The 23,229-nt window shown below is 43.9% G+C and overlaps 1 protein-coding gene across 3 annotated transcripts in view; it reads left to right on the top strand.

The window, feature by feature from the left end:
- Positions 1–3,923: 3,923 nt before the first annotated feature.
- Positions 3,924–23,229, top strand: part of cacna2d2a (calcium channel, voltage-dependent, alpha 2/delta subunit 2a) — a 262,938-nt gene continuing 243,632 nt past the window's right edge. For all 3 annotated transcript variants that reach the window (XM_065027032.1, XM_065027031.1, XM_065027033.1), the window contains exons 1-2: positions 3,924–4,321; positions 8,932–9,013. In XM_065027032.1, the coding sequence (XP_064883104.1) occupies positions 4,206–4,321; positions 8,932–9,013 (198 nt within the window). In that variant the 5' untranslated portion in view covers positions 3,924–4,205. The remainder of the gene's footprint in view (positions 4,322–8,931; positions 9,014–23,229) is intronic.

Raw genomic sequence — 23,229 nt, 5'->3', positions numbered from 1 at the left:
ATAAGTTGGGTGAATTTTGTCCCATTCCACCTGACAGAGCTGGTGTAACTGAGTCAGGCTTGTAGACCTCCTTGCTCGCACACGCTTTTTCAGTTCTGCCCATTAATTATCTATAGGATTGAGGTCAGGGCTTTGTGATGGCCACTCTAATACCTTGACTTTGTTGTCCTTAAGCCATTTTGCCGCAACTTTGGAAGTATGCTTGGGGTCATTGTCCATTTGGAAGACCCATTTGCGACCAAGATTTAACATCCTGACTGATGTCTTGAGATGTTGCTTTAATATTTCCACATACTTTTCCTTCCTCGTGATGCCATCTATTTTGTGAAGTGCACCTGTCCCTCCTGCAGCAAAGCACCCCCACAACATGATGCTGCCACCCCCGTGCTTCACGGTTGTGTAGGTGTTCTTCGGCTTGCAAGCCTCCCACTTTTTCCTCCAAACATATTGATGGTCATTATGGTCAAACATGTTTTTGTTTCATCAGACCAGAGGACATTTCTCCAAAATTATGACCTTTGTCCCCATGTGCAGTTGCAAACCGTAGTCTTGCTTTTTTATGGTGGTTTTGGAGCAGTGGCTTCTTCCTTTCTGAGCGGCCTTTCAGGTTGTGTCGATATAGGGCTAATTTTAATGTGGATACAAATACTTTTGTACTTGTTTCCTCCAGCATCTTCACAAGGTCCTTTGCTGTTGTTCTGGGATTGATTTGCACTTTTCGCACCAAAGTACGTTCATCTCTAGGAGACAGAATGCGTCTCCTTCCTGAGTTTTATTTTTTATTTTACCTTTATTTAACCAGGCAAGTCAGTTAAGAACACATTCTTATTTTCAATGACGGCCTGGGAACAGTTGGTTAACTGCCTGTTCAGGGGCAGACCGACAGATTTGTACCTTGTCAGCTCGGGGGTTGAGTGATATGACGACTGTGTGGTGCCACGGTGTTTATACTTGAACCAGACTTCTGGAGGCCTACAAAAAAAATTCTGAGGTCTTGGCTGATTTCTTTTGATTTTCCCATGATGTCAAGCAAAGAGGCACTGAGTTTGAAGGTAGGCCTTGAAATACATCCACAGGTACACCTCCAATTGACTCAAATGATGTCAATTAGCCTAACAGAAGCTTCGAAAGCCATGACATCATTTTCTGGAATTTTCCAAGCTGTTTAAAGGCACAGTCAATTGATTGTATGTAAACTTCTGACCCACTGGAATTGTGATACATTGAATAATAAGTTAAATAATCTGTCTGTTAACAATTGTTGGAGAAAATGACATGTGTCATGCACAAAGTAGATGTCCTAACCGACTTGCCAAAACTATAGTGTGTCAACAAGTCATTTGTGGAGTGGTTGAAAGTTTTAACAGCACAAAAACATCCTATGGCGTACTTCATTAGCATCGAATAGCCCCTGCGATATGCAACTTTTCAGGGAAGTTCGGAACCAATATACACTGGCAGTTAGGAAAGCAAAGGCTAGCTTTTTCAACAGAAACGTGCATCCTGTAGCACAAACTCCAAAAAGTTCCGGGCCACTGTAAAGTCCATGGAGAATAAGAGCACCTCCTCCCAGCTGCCCAGCTGCCCACTGCACTGAGGGTAGGAAACACTGTCACCACTGATAAATCCACGATAATTGAGAATTTCAATAAGCATTTTTCTATGGCTGGCCATGCTTTCTACCTGGCTACCCCTACCCCGGTCAACAGCCCTACCCCGGTCAACAGCCCCGACCATTTCGAATCCCACCGTACCTTGTCCGCTATACAATCTGGTTTCCGAGCTGGCCATGGGTGCACCTCAGCCACGCTCAAGGTCCTAAACGATATCATAACCGATAAGAGACAATACTGTGCAGCTGTATTCATCAACCTGGCAAAGGCTTTCGACTCTGTCAAACACCATATTCTTATCGGAAGACTCAACGGCCTTGGTTTCTCAAATGCCTCACCTGGTTCACCAACTACTTCTCAGACAGAGTTCAGTGTGTCAAATCATTGGGCCTGTTGTCCCGACCTCTGGCAGTCTCTATGGGGGAGCCACAGGGTTCAGTTCTCGGGCTGACTCTTTTCTCTGTATACATCAATGATGTTGCTCTTGCTGCTGGTGATTCTCTGATCCATCTCTATGCAGATGACACCATTCTGTATACTTCTGGCCCTTCTTTGGACACTGTGTTAACTAACCTCCAGACGTGCTTCAATGTCAAACAACTCTCCTTCCGTGGCCTCCAACTGCTCTTAAATGCAAGTAAAACTAAATGCATGCTCTTCAACCGATCACTGCCCGCACCTGCCCGCCCATCTAGCATCACTACTCAGGACGGTTCTGATTTAGAATATGTGGACAACTACAAATACCTAGGTGTCTGGTTGGATTGTAAACTCTCCTTCCAGACTCACATCTCCAATCCAAAATTAAATCTAGAATCAGCTTCCTATTTTGCAACAAACATCCTTCACTCATGCTGCAAAACATACCCTAGTAAATCTGACTATCCTACCAATCCTCGACTTCGACGATGTCATTTACAAAATAGCCTCCAACACTATACTCAGCAAATTTGATGCAGTCTAACACAGTGCCATCCGTTTTGTCACCAAAGCCCCATATACTACCCTCCACTGCGACCTGTATGTTCTCGTTGGCTGGCCCTCACTTCATATTCGTCACCAAACCCACTGGCTACAGGTCATCTATATGTCTTTGCTAGGTAACGCCCCGCCTTATCTCAGCTCACTGGTCACGATAGCAGCACCCAGACGTAGCACGCGCTCCAGCAGGTATATTTCACTGGTCACCCCCAAAGCCAATTCCTCCTTTGGCTGCCTTTCCTTCCAGTTCTCTACTGCCAATGACTGGAACGAATTGCAAAAATCACTGAAGCTGGAAACTCATATCTCCCTCTCTAACTTTAAGCACCAGTTGTCAGAGCAGCTCACAGATCACTGCACCTGTACATAGCCCATCTGTAAATAGCCCATCCAACTACCTCTTCCCCATACTGTTATTTATTTTTTCTCCTTTACACCCCAGTATCCCAACTTGCACATTCATCTTCTGCACATCTATCACTCCAGTGTTTAATTGCTAAATTGTAATTATTTCGCCACTATGGCCTATTTATTGCCTTACCTCCCTTATCCTACCTCATTTTTACAGACTGTATTTAGACTTTTCTATTGTGTTATTGACTGTATGTTTGTTTATTCCATGTGTAACTCTGTGTTGTTGTTTGTGTCGCACTGCTTTGCTTTATCTTGGCCAGGTCGCAGTTGTAAATGAGAACGTGTTCTCAACTGGCCTACCTGGTTAAATAAAAGTTCAATAAAAAATATAAAAAATAAACTCCAACCTAAGTGTATGTAAATTTCGGACTTCAACTGTAGATAGAACAGACAGACAGGCAGACAGATAAACAGGTTGACAGACAGATCGACAGGTTGACAGACAGACAGACAGAGCTGGCCTGGTAATAGGATGTGGAGCACCTGGATATGTCTGTTTCTATGGCCTTGTATTTTTACTGGGTCAGGAATCATGCAGCAGTATAATGTTGTGTTAAATATGTTAGGACACAAGGGAACACTGCAGTAGCAGTGCTTTAGAGTTTGAGAACCAGGGAATAAATACTTGGGGTTGTTGAGGGTGCTTGTACAGTCTCCAATGACTCCTGTCCTTCACCACAACTATTACTAAAGACTTTGACTCCAACAAAGACAAGAACATTTCTCAAGTTAATGTATTACCCGTCTAGAGCCATGCCTGTTATAACCAACATAAAGCCTTGGTTCCTTTGTGCTCATAATCCTGCATGGTGAACAGGACAGAGAGCCTGACTCGCGCCCCCGTCTGTCGTGTTGGAATATTGGCGCGAATGTGTCGTTTTGTGTTCACGCCGTCGGTTTGTTACATTGGAGAGCGAGTGAGCGGAGCAAATGTGCAAGGCAGGGAGAGGGAGGAGTGCGCAAATAGCCACAGCAGCAGCAGCGGTGGCAGCAGCGTCAATGCATCTGTGAGTCTTCGAATCCGCTGTCTTGACCTGCCAATCCTCTGTACGTTTCCGATTGAGATTTCACAGCGCGAGTTCTCGCTATCAACCGACACACTTTCCGGAGCTCAGCGTTTATTCTTAGTTCGGCTGTAAGAGATTATTCTCACTGCCCCATTCTATTTATCCCAGTTTCTTGAATATTTTATGGAAAATGGCGATCTGCGCTCAGTCCTACGGTATTTTATGTATGTTCTCAATCCAAACTGTCCTCATCATTAGCGTCTCTTCGCCGGCAACGGGGAGCCTCCGCTTCCCCCAACATTACACGTAAGTAGCCTACATTTAGGGAGATGGAAACGGGGTTACTGCTGAGATCTCAGAACTGGGACAGTTTGCCCAAACCGTGCGGTTTACTAAAAGGTGCGATAGTCGCGTAATGCTAACGGGCTCTCTGATGTTGAAACAGAAACGCAGTTTCCGTCTCTGAATCATGCGTGAGCTACGTTACAGATATATCCGCGTGCACGAATGTTATTGTAGCAATGACAATTTAGTCATAGTCTAATCTACTGCTTCTGCCCTTCCAAATAGGGTCGATAATGGGATGTTGTTTGCATGGATAGGTGCATGGGTTACTACTGGCAAGGCACACATGTGCTCGCCATAATAGCATGGGAGTTCAATTATTGATCATGGCTTGATTAGATAACATTTCTGCTCAATACAAATCACCTAGTATTTTTATTTTCTTCTGTGTTCATAACGGATAGTCAAACATGCTACAATGTTGACAAAAGCATTCAGAAGGCGCATAGGTGATGGCGGAGCTACTTCGATCTAACCAAGTCACAATGCTAATCCTTTAAAAAAACTAAATCAAAGTAGCCTAACTATCAAGCTGATAGTACTGATTTTATTGCCATGCTACCGTTAAAAAAAGAAGATTTAGTCATTTTAAAGCAGCAAAATTCCATGCCCCTCCGTAACGGAGGTAGCCTATAACCGGAGGGAAAGTGCCCGAGAGGATGTCCAAATATTGCACTCCGGTTGCGCCATGGCACTGCACGCGCATTTCACCAGGTGGGTGTGAAGGACAACGAACTCTTCGAGTTTTACTCATATATAGGCCTATATCTCTCTCCTCGACCCTAATAGCTTGAAAACGTACGACCTGAATATTACAGAAATAAGTGTAGGTATATGTCCTATTAATTAGAATGGGTTTGACAGTTAGACTAGTCATTCAATTGTGTAAATAAAACATTTCTTAATTGACAGTATTGTATTGTAGGCAGCAATAGGCTATGTCGGAACCAGATTAGGCACAACGATATGCATAAGGAAATCTGGCCTCAGCCGTATAGGCCTATATCTTATTAATAAGCATTATAGGGCCCGTTATACCCAACGCTATTTGAAATGTTATTATAACATTTATTTGCATTAACCTATATATTGTTTTTCATTTTGTGGTTCCATCAATGTGTAGCCTAAAACATGCTTGGAACTTTTTCTGCATCTCTTGTGTCAGTAAGGGTTGTCCGTTTCTGGAGCCTTACTGTTGCCTCAGCGATACCCCCCCCAAACAAGCAACAGGATTGTATATCTGAGCTAATGCTCCGATTCCGACCCCTCCCCTCTCTCTCTCTCTCTGTTTAATAAATCATTATTTGATATTAACATATATAATGTGTGCTATCTAATCACTGAATTGGATATCAATATCTTATATAGGCCTAATCATGTAGGGTATTAGAATTAGATAAGGGTGAATTTGGGAACTTTCCTCCTCGGAAAGCATTTATTCTGCTCCTCTAATTCAGTACTCTATAATTCCACATATATTTCCTCCCCTTCCAATGCATCCTATGTAAAATAAGAAAACAATGCTTTGCGCTCTGGCTACACAATTACGCGCAGGAGGACGTCATTTTAATAGACTAATAAAAACATGTATAATTCACAAGCTCATGCTTTAGGCTACACCGCTCTTAGTTGGACATTAGTAGCCTATGACATATTAGGCTACTAACTGTGTATATGGGCAATTGTTATCTGGCGAGCCCTCCTTTTGGAGCTGCGAGCTGTATAGTGGACTGTTGCAGGATTTATGACGGCGATTCTCACAGAGACAACTGTGTGTCAAGATTTTCTCGACTAAGTGTTTTAGCCTATCCCGCCCAAATACATTGAAACATTTACTAATCATTATTGTCTTGTATGAATAGGCTAATAAGGCATGTGTAATAATATTTGTAAGACGCGACAGCCTAATTTCTGAACTCTACGCATAGGCTACATTTAATTTCTAGACCGAGTCGAACCCTATTTACATTTTATAAGGCCGCTAGTTGTTTGGATAAGAAACCAAGTTATTTTTTTCGAGACTATTAAGACTGTCAAGGTCAATCACAATTCGCTGCAGTTCTTACACAGACGTGCCAGGTAACTCGGGGAGGGGGGGATGATGTAAACTGGAACTGAAGTAGTGCTAATGAAAAGAGTCCTTGAGGTGAATATAGTGAACAACACCAAAGAGAAATGTACAATGTGACATTGGATTAAGTCAATCCAGAGAAAAGTGTGACACTCCGATGGATGGGTGTTGTCGCTGGTGTGTGTGTGTGTGTGTGTGTGTGTGTGTGTGTGTGTGCTGAAAGGTTATTGGCCAATTACAGTAGGCCTACTGTCCATTTGATGAAAAACAAATAATGTTGAAAAAAACTCTTTATCATTGGAGGTCGACTGGACTTTAACACAATCATCTCGGGGGTAAATTATGTTACACTTTATCTTGCAATATTGTGCATAAAATTATATGCAATTTCCACTCAAACTTACTTTCATAAACTTATCCGAATATCCGAAAAAGGATGATTTTTCAATGTTTCACTTCACTAGAAATTACCTGGGTTTTGAGATCCATCGATTAAACGTTGTGATGGAGCTTGAACGAAGAGCCATAGGGTTGATAATACACTCGTTTCATTTCGGCCTGAGATAGTCTTGGATGGCAGACCCAATGAATGTCTCAAACTCGCTGAATGACATTTGATGGAATTGTACGCCTACCTTTGGACCTATTCATGCACATGTTATGAAACCTAATGAATTATCCTAGGCTCATACAAATAGTGATATTTTAAAATACACTTTTGGATTTAATACTAACAATACCGTAAGTTATTTTGAGTTGGCCACTACATTGATTTTGATTACTGCATTGTTGGGTTCAGAGCTGGCAAGAAAATCATTTCGCTGTACATCTGCATGTGATATTAAAAAAGTTCAACTTTGAACTAAGACCCAAATGAAGGTTGACATTGGCTTAGCGTAAACATGAGATCAATCAGCCTTAGCCTGAGATTCAGTAGGTCAGTCCAGCAATATTTACCGTGTAAAATGATAGTTCACCCCCAATGTTGCGTTTGTGTGTGTGTGTTTTAACGCACTATGCATATCTATACAACTTGGTTGTGTCTGTCAATGTGCAAGTGTGTGTGTGTGTGTGTGTGTGTGTGTGTGTGTGTGTACTTGCATTTGTGTATAGGTGACTGTACACGAGTGAAGTTGTGTAAGGAGTGTGTCTAGCTTGGGGACAAGAGGTATTGTCACTAGCTGTTAGCATCACTGCAATCCGCTCCAGTGTGGTCTCACTTTAAGCCTGCGTTCACTTCATTGCCAGGTGACCTTTTCATAGTCGGCGAGCTTTCTCCAGCAAGCCTGCCTCGTGCCATCATTTTAGAGGCAAGCCTCTTTTCCTCTCTTATTCTCTACATCCCCCTCATAAACACAGTCAAGACACATTATTCTATGTGGCTAACATTTGAACAAATGCTTTCTCTACACTCACAGATGCCTACGTCTTATCTGATTCCTGTCAGGGCTCCTGGTCACAGATATGATGTACTGCTAACTACACTCAGTGGTTCCAGGTCTCTCTGTCACTTCTTGGCAGACTGGTATTGGTTCATAGATCTGTCTTTTCTTTCAAAATAATCTGACATTTAACGCTGACATTTATTTTTTTTGCGGTATTATTAAGAGACAAATGGTTGAGCTGGTGATGTGAGTGTCTGGTGTGTCTGGAAGGAACGGCTGCGTGGCTCAGAGTCGGCTGCTACCGTCTTGTCAAAACACAACCACAAAAACAAGGACAGAAGAAAGGGTACAGTTTCATGTTTGTAGATTTTTTTGGGGTTGACTTTTCCTTAACATTTGTACATGACTTAGTTATTATTGCTATTATTATTATTATTCATTACTATTCTTTTCCCACGTATGTTAGTATAATTATTTCTTATTTCTATCTGAGTGATGCCTGGGTGGGTAGGGACTCCACTCTTAAGTTGGTAACTCTTGCTGATCGAACAGCAGCTTGTGAACATCTTGATCCATTAAGTCATTTGCAGCCTTGGTGGGAGATATAAACTGATGAGCTCCAGGCGTTTGATCTCTTAATTCCAGACTTGGCTCCATCCACTGAGAGCGCCTCCTGCTTATTGTGCACTTCTGTCAGAAGTGAAGCTTTTTTATTACAGCCCTGCTGCTGATCGAGGCCCAGCCAAAAGAACACACGCTCACGCTCCGTCCAACCAGAACCCCAGGGATGAGTGGCGGCTGGACGGGATGTTGATGAATAAAACTGACATTAGGAGGTTGAAAGAAAGACAGTGTGTCTATAGAAGGAAGGAGGGGAGTGAGTGACGGATGGAACAGAAAGACAGATAGATACAGGCAGGCAGACAGACAACACATACACCCCGACCCCACACACAAAGATACACACATCACATGCAGTTAAATACATCACTTGAGCGAAGGAAAATGACTTTAACAAGGGAAGGGAACTGACTTTCTTAAGCCCTCCCCAACTCATAATGTTTGTGATACGCTTGTATGTTAAAGTTACAGCTGTGTGTCTTTGTTCCCATCAGAATGATGCATTGGGCAGGCCGTATTGAGAAGGAGCTGGAGAAGACTCTGCAACTGGTCACTGGAGCCCAGCAGATGAAAGGGGTAAGTACTGGGAACTAAACATAATACCTGATCCCATGCACGACTGCAGTTAAACTGTCTGTCTTCTCTCTCTCTCCCTGTCTCTCTCTTCCCCTCTCTCTCTCTCTCTCTCTCTCTCTGAAGCTAGGCTTACTATCGTATTGTTTGTGTGCCAAATGGAAGCGTAGCACCAGCAGTGTGTCTATGTACTCTAGAGACTCCACGCATCGGGGCTCCTACTTCTGTTTCTCTGTCATTGTGTGCGTGACACGAGAGCAGCAGATGGTTTGGCCGTGTTAGATTGACAGAGTTTCGTCATGTTTCTACACAGAGGCAGTGTGCATGTTCACTGGGCTTCCAGGTCTGGAAACGGGCCTGGATCTAATGCTTCATTATTGCTGTGTGGCTGACTGATGATGATTCAGCCAGCCACAATAGTGTCTACGGCTGCGGTGATGGTAATCGTTGCCATGGTGAGGGGGATGGCCGTGGTGTTAATATGGTAGTGTAATTGACGATAGCGAGTGTAGGCGACAGTTGGTGACAGTTGCTAGTTGTGGTTAAAGGGTTTAGGACAGTGTTTGGGCAGGCGGAGCAGTGATGATGGTTGTTGCCATGGCTGCAGTTAGCATGGGGATGTGTTGGTTGCTCTGACAATAGAATTATTTGCGTTGTCTTCCAGAATAACACAGCATCACTATTTGGTCTGTCGCTATTTACTCACTGAAATACAGGCTTAGGCGTTCCTAGTTTGTGTCAATAGTTATTGAATAGGAATGTGTGTGGATTTGCATAAGCAAGTACAGCGAATGCTGTGGGAATAGTTAGTTCATCTAATAGTCTGTTCTGGTGTATAATAGTAAGTGGGTTGGGCTGAGTGTGTGTGAGTATGATGGTTGAAAGGTGCGTTTGTGAGTATGTTAGCATAGTGCGTTTGTGAGTATGTTAGCATAGTGCGTTTGTGAGTATGTTAGCATAGTGCGTTTGTGAGTATGTTGGCATAGTGCGTTTGTGAGTATGTTAGCATAGTGTGTTTATGAGTATGTTAGCATAGTGCGGTTGTGAGTATGTTGGCATAGTGCGTTTGTGAGTATGTTAGCATAGTGTGTTTGTGAGTATGTTAGCATAGTGTGTTTATGAGTATGTTAGCATAGTGCGGTTGTGAGTATGTTAGCATAGTGTGTTTGTGAGTATGTTAGCATAGTGCGTTTGTGAGTATGTTATCATTGTGTGTTTGTTAGTATGTTAGCATAGTGCGTTTGTGAGTATGTTAGCATAGTGCGTTTGTGAGTATGTTAGCATAGTGCGTTTGTGAGTATGTTAGCATAGTGCGTTTGTGAGTATGTTAGCATAGTGCGTTTGTGTAGGCTAGGTTGTCCTGAGTGTGTGTGTGTGTGTGTTAGCCTAAAGGCTCCACTCTGTCTATTGACGTGCATGCATGTACAAGGGCGTGCATTTTTGTCCAGAATCGTCGTTGCGTTCCACCGAGAGAGGAAGTCCGCCTTGTGTAGTGTAAATCCACTAGGGCTTGGGGAGCCAGGGTAGCTTACCAAGCAAGAGGTTCCGAGGCACTCTGACTGTAGCTAGCGACGCCATTTGAACGTCCGGATGTGGTGTTATATGCCTTTTTTGTTTACAAATATAGCTAGCTAGCTACATGTCTGGCTAGTCTGGTGTTTTAAGCTGTACGGCACTGCTTCATAGACACAGAAGCAGAAGCAAGCATGTCTCTCTATGGGTTGTGAATTCGAGAGCTTGAAGAGCAAGAGGTTGAACTGCTCTTACTACTCAGGAGGAGAAGAAGAAAAGAACGACTGAGAAAAGGGCAAGTTCGTCCACTGAACACGACAAGAGGGGACGTCGGAGAAGATATGTCTCTTGTCCAACCTATGCGAAGCCTTGATGAGGAAATCCATTTTCACTACTTTCGGATGTCAGTTTGCCAGATTTGACGACTTGCTTCAGCCGCACATAAATCGCACGAGAGAACTCACAGCATTCGGTGCGAGTGGCAGCACACAGCAAAGTATCGCTGCTAGTTATAAGCTAGGAATCTCAACAGTTTTGTGCCATCATCACGGAAGTGTGCCAGGCTATCTGGCATGTCCTGAAGGAGGATTTTGTGGCTTATTCCTCCATGGCAAAATGGGAAGAAATTGCCAGAGAGTTGGAATTCTCTGTGTTTTGCAGGAACTGTCAACGGAAAACATATTCGGATCTAGTTCCGGCAAACTCGGGGAGCAAGTACTACAACAAAAGGGCTTTTTCTCAATGGTCCTGATGGCAGTCTGCGATGCAAGGTACCTCTTCACCATGATCGTCGTGGGCGCATTTGGTCGGGAGGGAGATGCAGGAATCTTCTCATGAAGCAAGTTCGGCTCCCAACTCATTGCAGGCCAGCTGCCAGTAACAAGGCCAGAGTGCTTTCCGCGGACCCAAACATGTCTTCGAGGGAGACAGGGGATTTCCTCTGAGGGTAAACCTGACATGACCAGATCCAGGTAAGATACGCTAAATAGATGTGACTATACTTACGATGTGACATTTATACCAATATAGATGTTGTAATTATACTGAACAAAAAATATAAATGTAACCTGTAAAATGTTGGTCCCATGTTTCATGAGCTGAAATAAAAGATCCCAGAAATGTTTCATATGCACAAAAAAGCTTACTTCTCTTAAATGATTTACCACACATTTGTTTACATCCCTGTTAGTGAGCATTTATCCTTTGCCAAGATAATTCATCCACCTGACAGGTGTGGCATATCAAGAAGCTGATTAAACAGCATGATCATTACACAGGTGCACCTTGTGCTGAGGACAATAAAAGGCCTCTCGAAAATGTGCAGTTTTGTCACACAACACAATGCCACAGATGTCTCAAGGGAGCGTGCAATTGGCATGCTGACTTCAGGAATGTCCACCAGAGCTGTTGCCAAATAATTGAATGTTAATTTAGCTAACATAAGCCTCCTCCAACGTAATATTAGAGTCCAACCGGCCTCACAATTGCAGACCACGTGTAACCACGCTATAGCCCATTATCTCCACATCCGGCTTCTTCACCTGGGGGATCGTCTGAAACCAGCCACCTGGACAGCTGATGAAACTGAGGAGTATTTCTATCTGTAATAAAGCCCTTTTGTGGGGCCTGGCTCCCCAGTGGGTGGGCCTGGATCCCCAGTGGGTGGGCCTGGTTCCCCAGTAGGTGGCTGTGCCCCTGCCCATGGCTGTGCCCCTGCCCAATTATGTGAGATCCATAGATTAGGGCCTAATGAATTTATTTAAATTGACTGATTTCCTTATATGAACTGTAACTCAGTAAAATCGTTGAAATTGTTGTGTTTATATTTTTGTTCAGTATATATGCCTTACATAAAAGTAATTGGCATCCCAGTAAGAGGATGAGGGCCTATGTCCAAAGCCTAGGCTACACAGTTGTTACAATACACATTTGAAAGCCGTCATGTTCTTGTTCAATACTAATGGAAAATCCTTATTTTCTTTAAAGGTTCTTCTGACCTTGGTGACACCAAGAAGGTCGACAACTACCTCCACTCAAAAGTCAGAAGAATTTCAGAGGACTGCTTTGGGATCCGAGCTACAAGATGGAGGATCCTGGGACGAGCCCTTGAAGTTGTCCCGGAGAAAGCTGAGACCATTGTGAAGGCCTGTGTGGCCCTCCGCAAAGACCTTTGCACCACCGACACTTCAGACACTGACTACACAGAGTCATCAACACGGTACATCCACCCCACATTTGTTGACCACTCCACACCCACTGTGGAACCGGCGTCTAGGAGACTGGAGACAGGTGGTACAAGGGACACCAGCTTCCTGGACCCAAGGAACATGTCGGCAGACAGGGCAACCAGAGTTGCTCTAGACGTGCGCAACAACCTCAAGGACTACTTCCTCACACCAGCTGGACAAGTGTCTTTTCAGAATGCTGCTATCGCGCCCTCCAATACAAGTTAACATGTTGTGTGGTTTGGAAAACGGGCGCACATACACTACATGACAAAAAGTACGCGAACACCTGTTTGTCGAAACAGGGACAGGGGAGATGATGAACCAAGGGGAGATGATGAACCAAGGGGCGGTGAACCACCTGTAGATGGGCCGTCGGGGCTCAGCTATGTCTCTGGGCTGTCCAAAACACCACCCCCCCTCCGACACCTACAAGCAGATGGCGAATACATTAGAATTCAAGCAAATCTGAAAACATCTCCACGGGCTCCTTTGAGTTAAAACACTTACTCAAATTAACTGATTTCATAAACATCTCAATCTAATTCCGCCTTTTATGACGGAAAATGACATTGCAACACTGCGCTATACTCCGAACCCTCCGTCTCCGTAGTGTCTGGATTGGCCTTAACGCCTTGATCACACTCATTGAGCAAAATGGTGCAAAATGGTGCAAAAAAAAATTTGGTACGCAGCATCATCTGGATATGTTTGCATACATGTATTCACCACACAGAAAGCACTGCAACTGCCTCTGCTGCGCAATTGCTGCAAGGCAAACGCAGCGTTTCATTGGAAACGAATGTACTTGTGGTGTACTGAAACGCAATGATGCTGTCGGTGTGAACGAGGCGTAAGTAGTGTGTGCATTCGCGGTCGTGAGTTGGTGTGAAAGAACATTTATCACGGCCCCAAACAGGAGTCGTCACAGGGTGTGTTAAATGGCCCAGCGTGCCTAGAAAAGCCATTTTCTAAATGGATGCCTCTCTCTATACGTGTGTCTGATAGAAATCTTCCCAGGGCTATGCTGGCTGGTAACAAGATTGTCTCCCTTCGCGCTCCCTTCCTCTTCATGCGCAGTTTATTTTCAGAGTAAAAAAAAAAAAAAAAAAAGTCAGCAAATTATTATTTTGTTTGTCTTACGCTGAGCGAGTGAAGGGAGGAAGTTGAATTTAATGTGGTGTATTCTGTTCCTCTTGGTTGAGATTTTGATGCCCGAGAGATTGTGGGTATTTAGCGAGAGAGAACGGGTAGAGGGGATGTGTTGCTGAGAGAGAGAAGGAGCAGGGGAGATATTGGCGGTTTTGAAAGAAAAGGTGGAGGTTTAGAAAGACTGATGAATGAGAGAGAGGGTCGTTGTTTTTACAACAGGAGGGTGTTTGTGTGCGGGGATGGAGAATGTGGGCACATTCACTGAGACGGAATTGGTAATGTATGATTTGGGAGTGAGAAGAGAGAGAGACAGAGAACATTCAATGGGGAAGGATGGATCTATCCTGTTTCTTTTCCTCATTATAATCCTCATTGCTGTGTTTGTGATCTGTTCTGAGAGAGGCTGCTGTGCTGTGGTGGACACTGGCATTCCTTTCATATCCTCAAAGCTTAGTCAGACCTGTTTGATAAGCATACAGTAGGATTACACCCACACACTGTCATCATGGGCTGGAGTACAGTAACTCTAGAGTTGATTGGAAACGCACGCACACGCACACACACACACACACACACACACACACGCATCACACACACACACACACACACACACGCACACACACACACACACACACACACACACACACACACACACACACACACACACACACACACACACACACACACACACACACACACACACAGAGGTATGGCCATTTGTTCACCCCCTCTTCTAGAGAGCCTCTTAAATGCTAAAGCATTGTAACATATGTTGGGCTCTTAATTCATTTCAATGAGGAGGGCCTAATCAGCGTGAATAATTCAGCCTCATACACTTGAAGGCTTCTTAACCCCAAGCACTGGCACGGTACCAATACTATACCACATACTGTACTGTGCCTCTCTACCGCCCTCCCTTTTCTTCTCCCCTCTCTCCATCCTTCATTCTTGACATACTCTCTACCTCTCTCTCCTTCTCTCTCCGTTCCTCTGTCCTCCTCCCTCCTCCTCTCTTCCCCATGGTTAGGGAATGAAGCCTGGGAGTGGCAGACTGGGCTGATCCCAAAGTTCTCTCCTCCTGGTCTGTGTCTGTGAGGCTGCAAGACTGAGCTCCAGTATCAGGCCCAGGGGAATGTGTGTGGGAAAACCACGATTAGCGAGAACTCCAATTAAAACACTTTAGATTCACAGATTCTTTGACCAAAAAGAGCTGGACACAAATAGATAGCGGATACATTGAATGAGGGTATATTTCCTCTCTCTCACACATGCTCTGTGTGAGTGTGTGTGGTCAGTGGTGCTGGATCAGTCAGTTCTGAGACCCCATGCTGTGCTGCAGGTTTATCTGGGCCTAACACAGACTTCATTGCCTCTAGTCAAGCCAGTTTGTATGTGTGTGTCTGTGTTCCTGCCATTTCTGCGTTTGTCTGTGAAGGACGATTGTGCTGCGAATTTCTTCAGTTTAATTGTTATGTTAACGTCATTGTGAATGGTGATTGCCAACTTCAATTGTGCTTTTGCCTCCCCAAAGCATTTGCTTCCATGCCTGAAACAGCAGCCGGTTCTGTAGGTGGAGGCTCAAGTCGACCCCCCATAAATAGAGATATCTATAAAGTGCTGGAGGATTACTCACTATCGCTGACTCCAGCACTTTCCAATAATCTGTCTCAAATGCCCAATGCCATACGAGACACCATCCCATCCACTCACGTTAATAGCCCCTCCCCTCTTTCTAAAGCTGACCTTAGCTGAAGTCACGGACACACACTCACGCACAAACACAGTGCTGTGCTGTTTCATCAGCGTGCGTTGGTGATGATGTAACTGCTGCTCAATGTAATTGGTTCCTTGATTTAATAGCTCTTACTCCTGAAGACAATTTACAGGAAAAGCTGAGTCTTCCTCCCCACCATGAGCAATTACCGTTAAAGGAAGGAGAGAGAGAGATCCTCTCCCCCTCCGCCTCACAACACAACAGCAGCTCATTCATTATCTGGCCTTTAGAAACAGCAGGGGCTATTTTTGCTTAACGTTTTGTCACTCTCCCTCCCTCCTCTCCTCTCTCTCTCTCTCTCTCTCTCTCTCTCTCTCCCTCTCTTTAGCTCTCTCACTTCTCTCTCTTTCTCTCTCTCCAACTCTTTATGTCTCTCTCCCTCTCTTTATCTCTCTTTATCTCTCTCTCCCTCTCTTTCTCTCTCTGTGTTTCTCTCTCTCTCCCTCTCTTTATCTCTCCCTCTCTCTCAAATCAAATCAAATGTTATGGGGGTGTAGCGAAAGGCTTACGTTCCTAGCTCCAACAGTGCAGCAATATTTAACAATACAAAACAATAAACGCAAAACACAAACAGGCCCCACAGAGCCCCAGGATAGCAACACAATTAGACCAAACCAAATGGACCATTTCAGGTTGTCAATGATGTGCACGCTGAGGAATTTGAATCTTTCAACCCTCCACTACTGAACTACTGTGGCCCCTTCGATGAGGGGGGCTCCCTCTGCTGTTTCCTGAAGTCCACCGTCATTAGCTCCTTCGTTTTGTTGACGTTGAGGGGGAGGTTATTTTGCTGGTACCACTCTGCCAGGGCCCACACCTCCTCCCTGTAGGCCGTCTCATTGTTGTTGGTAATCAGGCCTACTACTGTTGTCGTCTGCAAACTTGACGATTGAGTTTGAGTGGCCACGCAGTCATGGCTGAGCACGCACCGTTGTGGGGCCCCCGTGTTGAGGATCAGCGTAGCGGAGGTGTTGTTGCCTACCTTCACCAGCTGGGGTCGGCCAGTCAGGAAGTCCAGGACACAGTTGCACAGGGTGGGGTTCAGACCCAGGGCCTCGAGCTTAGTGATGAGCTTAGAGGGCACTATGGTGTTGAAGGCTGAACTGTAGTCGATGAACACCATTCTTACATAGAGTTTCCTCTTGTCCAGATGGGAGAGGGCAGTGTGCAGTTGTTACGTGCCTCCTAAGAGGAGGGAGGTGCAGGAGTCAGGAGCAGGAGAGCAAGGAAATCCCAGTAGCACAATCGTTTATTAGACGTCCCAACTCAACAAACAACAGTTGGGGGAACATGTCCAAACGAAGTCCCCACACACACAGGGAAATAAACGCAACAGACAGAGGAGAAATCTCCACTCCTAATTACAGTCCAAAACGGTACAACAACTGTGAGAAAAAAACCTGTGGCGCAAACACGCACCCCTAACAGAGCAAACACTCACCCCTAACATAGCAAACACTCACCCCTAACAGAGCAAACACTCACCCCTAACAGAGCAAACACTCACCCCTAACAGAGCAAACACGCACCCCTAACATAGCAAACACTCACCCCTAACAGAGCAAACACTCACCCCTAACAGAGCAAACACTCACCCCTAACAGAGCAAACACTCACCCCTAACAGAGCAAACACGCACCCCTAACAGAGCAAACACGCACCCCTAACAGAGCAAACATGCACCCCTAACAGAGCAAACACGCACCCCTAACAGAGCAAACACGCACCCCTAACAGAGCAAACACGCACCCCTAACAGAGCAAACAGCAAACTATCCCGCACAAAGAATAGCAGGCAGCGGAGGTTAATAAAAATGAACTAATAGGACACAGGTGTAAAGAAAAAACAGACAGACACAAACGAAAAGGAAAAATGGATCCGTGGCAGCTAGTAGGCCGGCGACGACGACCGCCGAGCACCGCCCGAACAGGGAGAGGAGCCACCTTCGGTGGAAGTCGTGGCAGCAGTGCAATAGCGATTGCGTTATCCATGGATCTGTTGGGGAGGTATGGAAGTTCTAGTGGGTCTAGGGTGTCAGGTAAGGTGGAGGTAATATGATCCTTAATTAGCCCCTCGAAGCACTTCATGATGATAGAAGTGAATGCCACAGGGCATTTAGTTCAGTTACCTTCACTTTCTTGGGTATAGGAACAATGGTGGACATCTTGCTGAAGGTGGGGACAACAGACTGGGATAAAACACTCCAGCCAGCTGGTCTGCACATGCTCTGAGGACGCGTCTAGGGATGCTTTCTGGACCGGCAGCCCTGCAAGGGTTAACACACTTAAAGATGCACTATGTAGAAATCGCTTCACCATTTCCTGGTTGCTAAAATTCTAATAGTTCACCTAATTTCAGTTTATGTGACAAAACAAACAAGTATAGTCTAGAGAGTTGTTATACCGTCTGTGATTTTTGTTGTTGTTGCCATAACCCAAGATATTGTACTTTCAGATGTTTGAAGCTGGTGTACAAAACCCGAAGTAAAATACGCAAAAACAAAGATTAAGAATGGCAAGCATAGAAAGAGCGTGCATAGAACAGATCTACCGCTTTTTAGACTTGCCTTCCATTAGAATGGCAGGTCTATAACTCACATTTTTATGTGAATTTGGTCCAGTCGTCCAATGTGTCATTCCTTACTACCCTCTTACAGTAATGTGTCATTGCTTAGTACCCTCTTACAGTAATGTGTCATTCCTTAGTACCTCCCTACAGTAATGTGTCATTCCTTAGTACCTCCCTACAGTAATGTGTCATTCCTTAGTACCTCCCTACAGTAATGTGTCATTCCTTAGTACCTCCCTACAGTAATGTGTCATTCCTTAGTACCCTCTTACAGTAATGTGTCATTGCTTAGTACCCTCTTACAGTAATGTGTCATTCCTTAGTACCTCCCTACAGTAATGTGTCATTCCTTAGTACCCTCTTACAGTAATGTGTCATTGCTTAGTACCCTCTTACAGTAATGTGTCATTCCTTAGTACCTCCCTACAGTAATGTGTCATTCCTTAGTACCTCCCTACAGTAATGTGTCATTCCTTAGTATCCTCTTACAGTAATGTGTCATTGCTTAGTATCCTCTTACAGTAATGTGTCATTCCTTAGCACCTGCCTACAGTAATGTGTCATTCCTTAGTACCTCCCTGCAGTAATGTGTCATTCCTTAGTATCTTCTTACAGTAATGTGTCATTCCTTAGTATCCTCTTACAGTAATGTGTCATTCCTTAGTACCTCCCTACAGTAATGTGTCATTCCTTAGTACCTCCCTACAGTAATGTGTCATTCCTTAGTACCTCCCTACAGTAATGTGTCATTCCTTAGTACCTCCCTACAGTAATGTGTCATTCCTTAGTACCCTCTTACAGTAATGTGTCATTGCTTAGTACCCTCTTACAGTAATGTGTCATTCCTTAGTACCTCCCTACAGTAATGTGTCATTCCTTAGTACCCTCTTACAGTAATGTGTCATTGCTTAGTACCCTCTTACAGTAATGTGTCATTCCTTAGTACCTCCCTACAGTAATGTGTCATTCCTTAGTACCTCCCTACAGTAATGTGTCATTGCTTAGTATCCTCTTACAGTAATGTGTCATTCCTTAGTACCTCCCTACAGTAATGTGTCATTCCTTAGTACCCTCTTACAGTAATATGTCATTCCTTAGTATCCTCTTACAGTAATGTGTCATTGCTTAGTACCCTCTTACAGTAATGTGTCATTCCTTAGTACCTCCCTACAGTAATGTGTCATTCCTTAGTACCTCCCTACAGTAATGTGTCATTGCTTAGTATCCTCTTACAGTAATGTGTCATTCCTTAGTACCTCCCTACAGTAATGTGTCATTCCTTAGTACCCTCTTACAGTAATATGTCATTCCTTAGTATCCTCTTACAGTAATGTGTCATTGCTTAGTACCCTCTTACAGTAATGTGTCATTCCTTAGTACCTCCCTACAGTAATGTGTCATTCCTTAGTACCTCCCTACAGTAATGTGTCATTCCTTAGTATCCTCTTACAGTAATGTGTCATTGCTTAGTACCCTCTTACAGTAATGTGTCATTCCTTAGTACCTCCCTACAGTAATGTGTCATTCCTTAGTATCCTCTTACAGTAATGTGTCATTGCTTAGTATCCTCTTACAGTAATGTGTCATTCCTTAGCACCTGCCTACAGTAATGTGTCATTCCTTAGTACCTCCCTGCAGTAATGTGTCATTCCTTAGTATCCTCTTACAGTAATGTGTCATTCCTTAGTACCTCCCTACAGTAATGTGTCATTCCTTAGTATCCTCTTACAGTAATGTGTCATTGCTTAGTACCCTCTTACAGTAATGTGTCATTCCTTAGTACCTCCCTACAGTAATGTGTCATTCCTTAGTACCTCCCTACAGTAATGTGTCATTCCTTAGTACCTCCCTACAGTAATGTGTCATTCCTTAGTACCTCCCTACAGTAATGTGTCATTCCTTAGTATCCTCTTACAGTAATGTGTCATTGCTTAGTATCCTCTTACAGTAATGTGTCATTCCTTAGCACCTGCCTACAGTAATGTGTCATTCCTTAGTACCTCCCTGCAGTAATGTGTCATTCCTTAGTATCTTCTTACAGTAATGTGTCATTCCTTAGTATCCTCTTACAGTAATGTGTCATTCCTTAGTACCTCCCTACAGTAATGTGTCATTCCTTAGTACCTCCCTACAGTAATGTGTCATTCCTTAGCACCTGCCTACAGTAATGTGTCATTCCTTAGTACCTCCCTACAGTAATGTGTCATTCCTTAGCACCTGCCTACAGTAATGTGTCATTGCTTAGTATCCTCTTACAGTAATGTGTCATTCCTTAGCACCTCCCTACAGTAATGTGTCATTCCTTAGTACCTCCCTACAGTAATGTGTCATTCCTTAGCACCTGCCTACAGTAATGTGTCATTGCTTAGTATCCTCTTACAGTAATGTGTCATTCCTTAGCACCTCCCTACAGTAATGTGTCATTCCTTAGCACCTCCCTACAGTAATGGGTCACCATGATTGCAGCTCAGGGTCGGGTCAGTTCAGTGGATGGTGTACACAGAGTATGCTGTTTGTACAGAATGTGGCATTACAGAGAGATGTGGTGTGTGTGTGTTTGTCTGTGTGTGTGTTTGTCTGTGTGTGTCTGTGTCTATGTTCTAACCAAATGCTAGCATTCCTTTATATTCAAGTCTAAAAAAACACTATTATTAAATGTAACTACATACCGAACAGATTGTCCCCCTCACAGAGGCTCATCAAAGAAGAAGATGGCTGGGATGGGAGTGCTGGCATTGGCCTGCCTGTCTGGGAGATGGTAAACAGCATTACTCTCAGGCACATTCACAGATGACAGAAGAACAGAAGGGAACACAGACACATGTTTATTGTATTTACCAGATTTCATTGGCTTTCTGACAATGGCTTGATTCCTCGGGTACCTGTTTTGGAGGCTCAGCACTTTTTTGTCTGGTTTTATAGGAGTGAAATTGTATATTTCCAGACTGCATACAACTAGATCCTGGTCAATCTTCCTTATTACCACACTCAAAAACAAACGTGTCTAGGCATTTGTGCATTAAATACATTTGATTGACACAATAAGAACTGCTGATATTGTTGAATATTTGTAATAATGTTGAATTGGACCTGCCTTCATCCCACGAGTTATAATGTTACTCGGCTTTTGGAACCCACAGCTGTGGGTCCAGCAGCTCATCTCTAACACGTCCGTGTATTTCTCAGTAGAGCCTTGTTCTCATCGCTGAGTTAAGCCAGCTGACGGAGATCAATCGGGGGAGATTTGAGGATAGCGCTCACCATGTGGTACTGTATGCTGCCAACATGGGGTGTTATGTCATTTCTGGACACATAATAAACATCATACATCATTTGTTGCTCTGCTTGATTCCAGCATCGCGGATTGCCATATAAAGCTTTACCGAACGTTAGGGCAGGATATTCCTCCTTTAAATCACGACCGGCGAGCCTCGTTTAGCATCGCGCAGAGCTGCGCGTGTCCTAATCTATGAAGCTCACTAACTAATGGTACTTTGTGGGGGCAAATATGTGTGGCTAATGGCTGCTGGATAAATGCGAGGCGAACTGTGCACATATGTATCCTGCTTCTTCTGGTTTCTCTGGGGGAGAAAGACCCAGGGTGCATTCTAATGAAGGAAGACAATATAGTAGAATATGTTCCCGAATGGGATTAGAATGCTGTTAAAAGCCCACTGTTTGTCAGGAGTGGGGGCTTTTTGCCTACGCTGCACATCTCTTCTCCCCTTCACCTCTTCTGGAACCAAACTGTTATTTGAAGTGTGTGTGTGTGTGTGTGTTTCATTTCTAGCGTTCTCTGATTTCCATGTTTTTGAGCTCAGCTGACAGATATCTTCCCTTTGAGGGAGGGGCTGTGTCTCTGTGAAACAGGTAACGATCATAAGGTCATGGTGGAGCAGGAGGCAAAGGAAAGGTGCAAAATCAGGAGCAGGTTTATTAAATAATAAGTTACAAAATGAAGGTTGACAAGAATGTATTTACATTTGTTTTTTTCAAAAAGACGGTCAAAACAAACAAAACACTGAAATGGTCCAAAATCTAAAGGAATATGCCTACGGGGCATTCCTGTCAACATAACTCCCTTGGTACAGGTGTCTACCAGGCTCTGACCAGCTCCCCATAAGTCATTCCAAACTGGCGAAAGCGAAACGGTTGCTACCGTTTCTGTATATCTCACTGGGCACACCACACCATGACAAAGGGTAGAATTTGGTCATATTTGGTACGTTGATCAATAAGATTCCCACTCAAAAAGACAGCCATAGGTTTGTTGAATTCCCAATGTGTTATCGCCATGCTTTCAACTATCTACAAGCACAACCAAATTCCAATGGAAAATCAGTGTCTGATCTTTGGTTTAGTTGTCGGCTGAAATGTGTCAACCATTTAAAAGCACAACGAAGTTCAAATGAGAATACAATGTCAGATATTTTGTTTATTTATATAACAACTTAATGTGCTATTATCACTGTGCTTCATCTAATAGCACACCTAAATGACCTGGATTGCAGTTGAGATTACACTAAAGTACACAGTGATCAATACAATTTGAGATTCGGTGAATATTATTACAGCAATTGTGAAGATTTCTTCAGACCTGCGACCCTGAGCATGCACGCTTTCTCTGATTACATAAGAAGACATTTAGTTTTGCTGTAACTTCAAAATGTGGCCACCATTTTAAAGTTGAATAAATACTGTTACATTTGCTTGTAAGATAGCCTTAACATTAGGCTATTTACTGTAAAAGTAATATTGAATTGTGTTTAGTTGAACAATGATGGCCATCTTGAAGCATGTGGGGACAACAGACTGGGATAAGGATTGGTTGAATATGTCTGTAAACACACCAGCCAGCTTGCCATGATTAAAAGCGGTGGTTCGCGCTTTCAGTTTCGCGCGAATGCTGACATCGATCCACGGTTTCTGGTTAGTGAAGGTTTTAAATGGTCACATCTCCAATGCACTTGCTAATAAACTCGCTCACC

Source organism: Oncorhynchus nerka, linkage group LG2 (genome assembly GCF_034236695.1).
Source record: "Oncorhynchus nerka isolate Pitt River linkage group LG2, Oner_Uvic_2.0, whole genome shotgun sequence".
NCBI lineage: Eukaryota > Metazoa > Chordata > Actinopteri > Salmoniformes > Salmonidae > Oncorhynchus > Oncorhynchus nerka.
The sequence above is the reverse complement of the archived record's forward strand: the minus strand, read 5'-3'. Positions and strand labels throughout refer to the sequence as shown.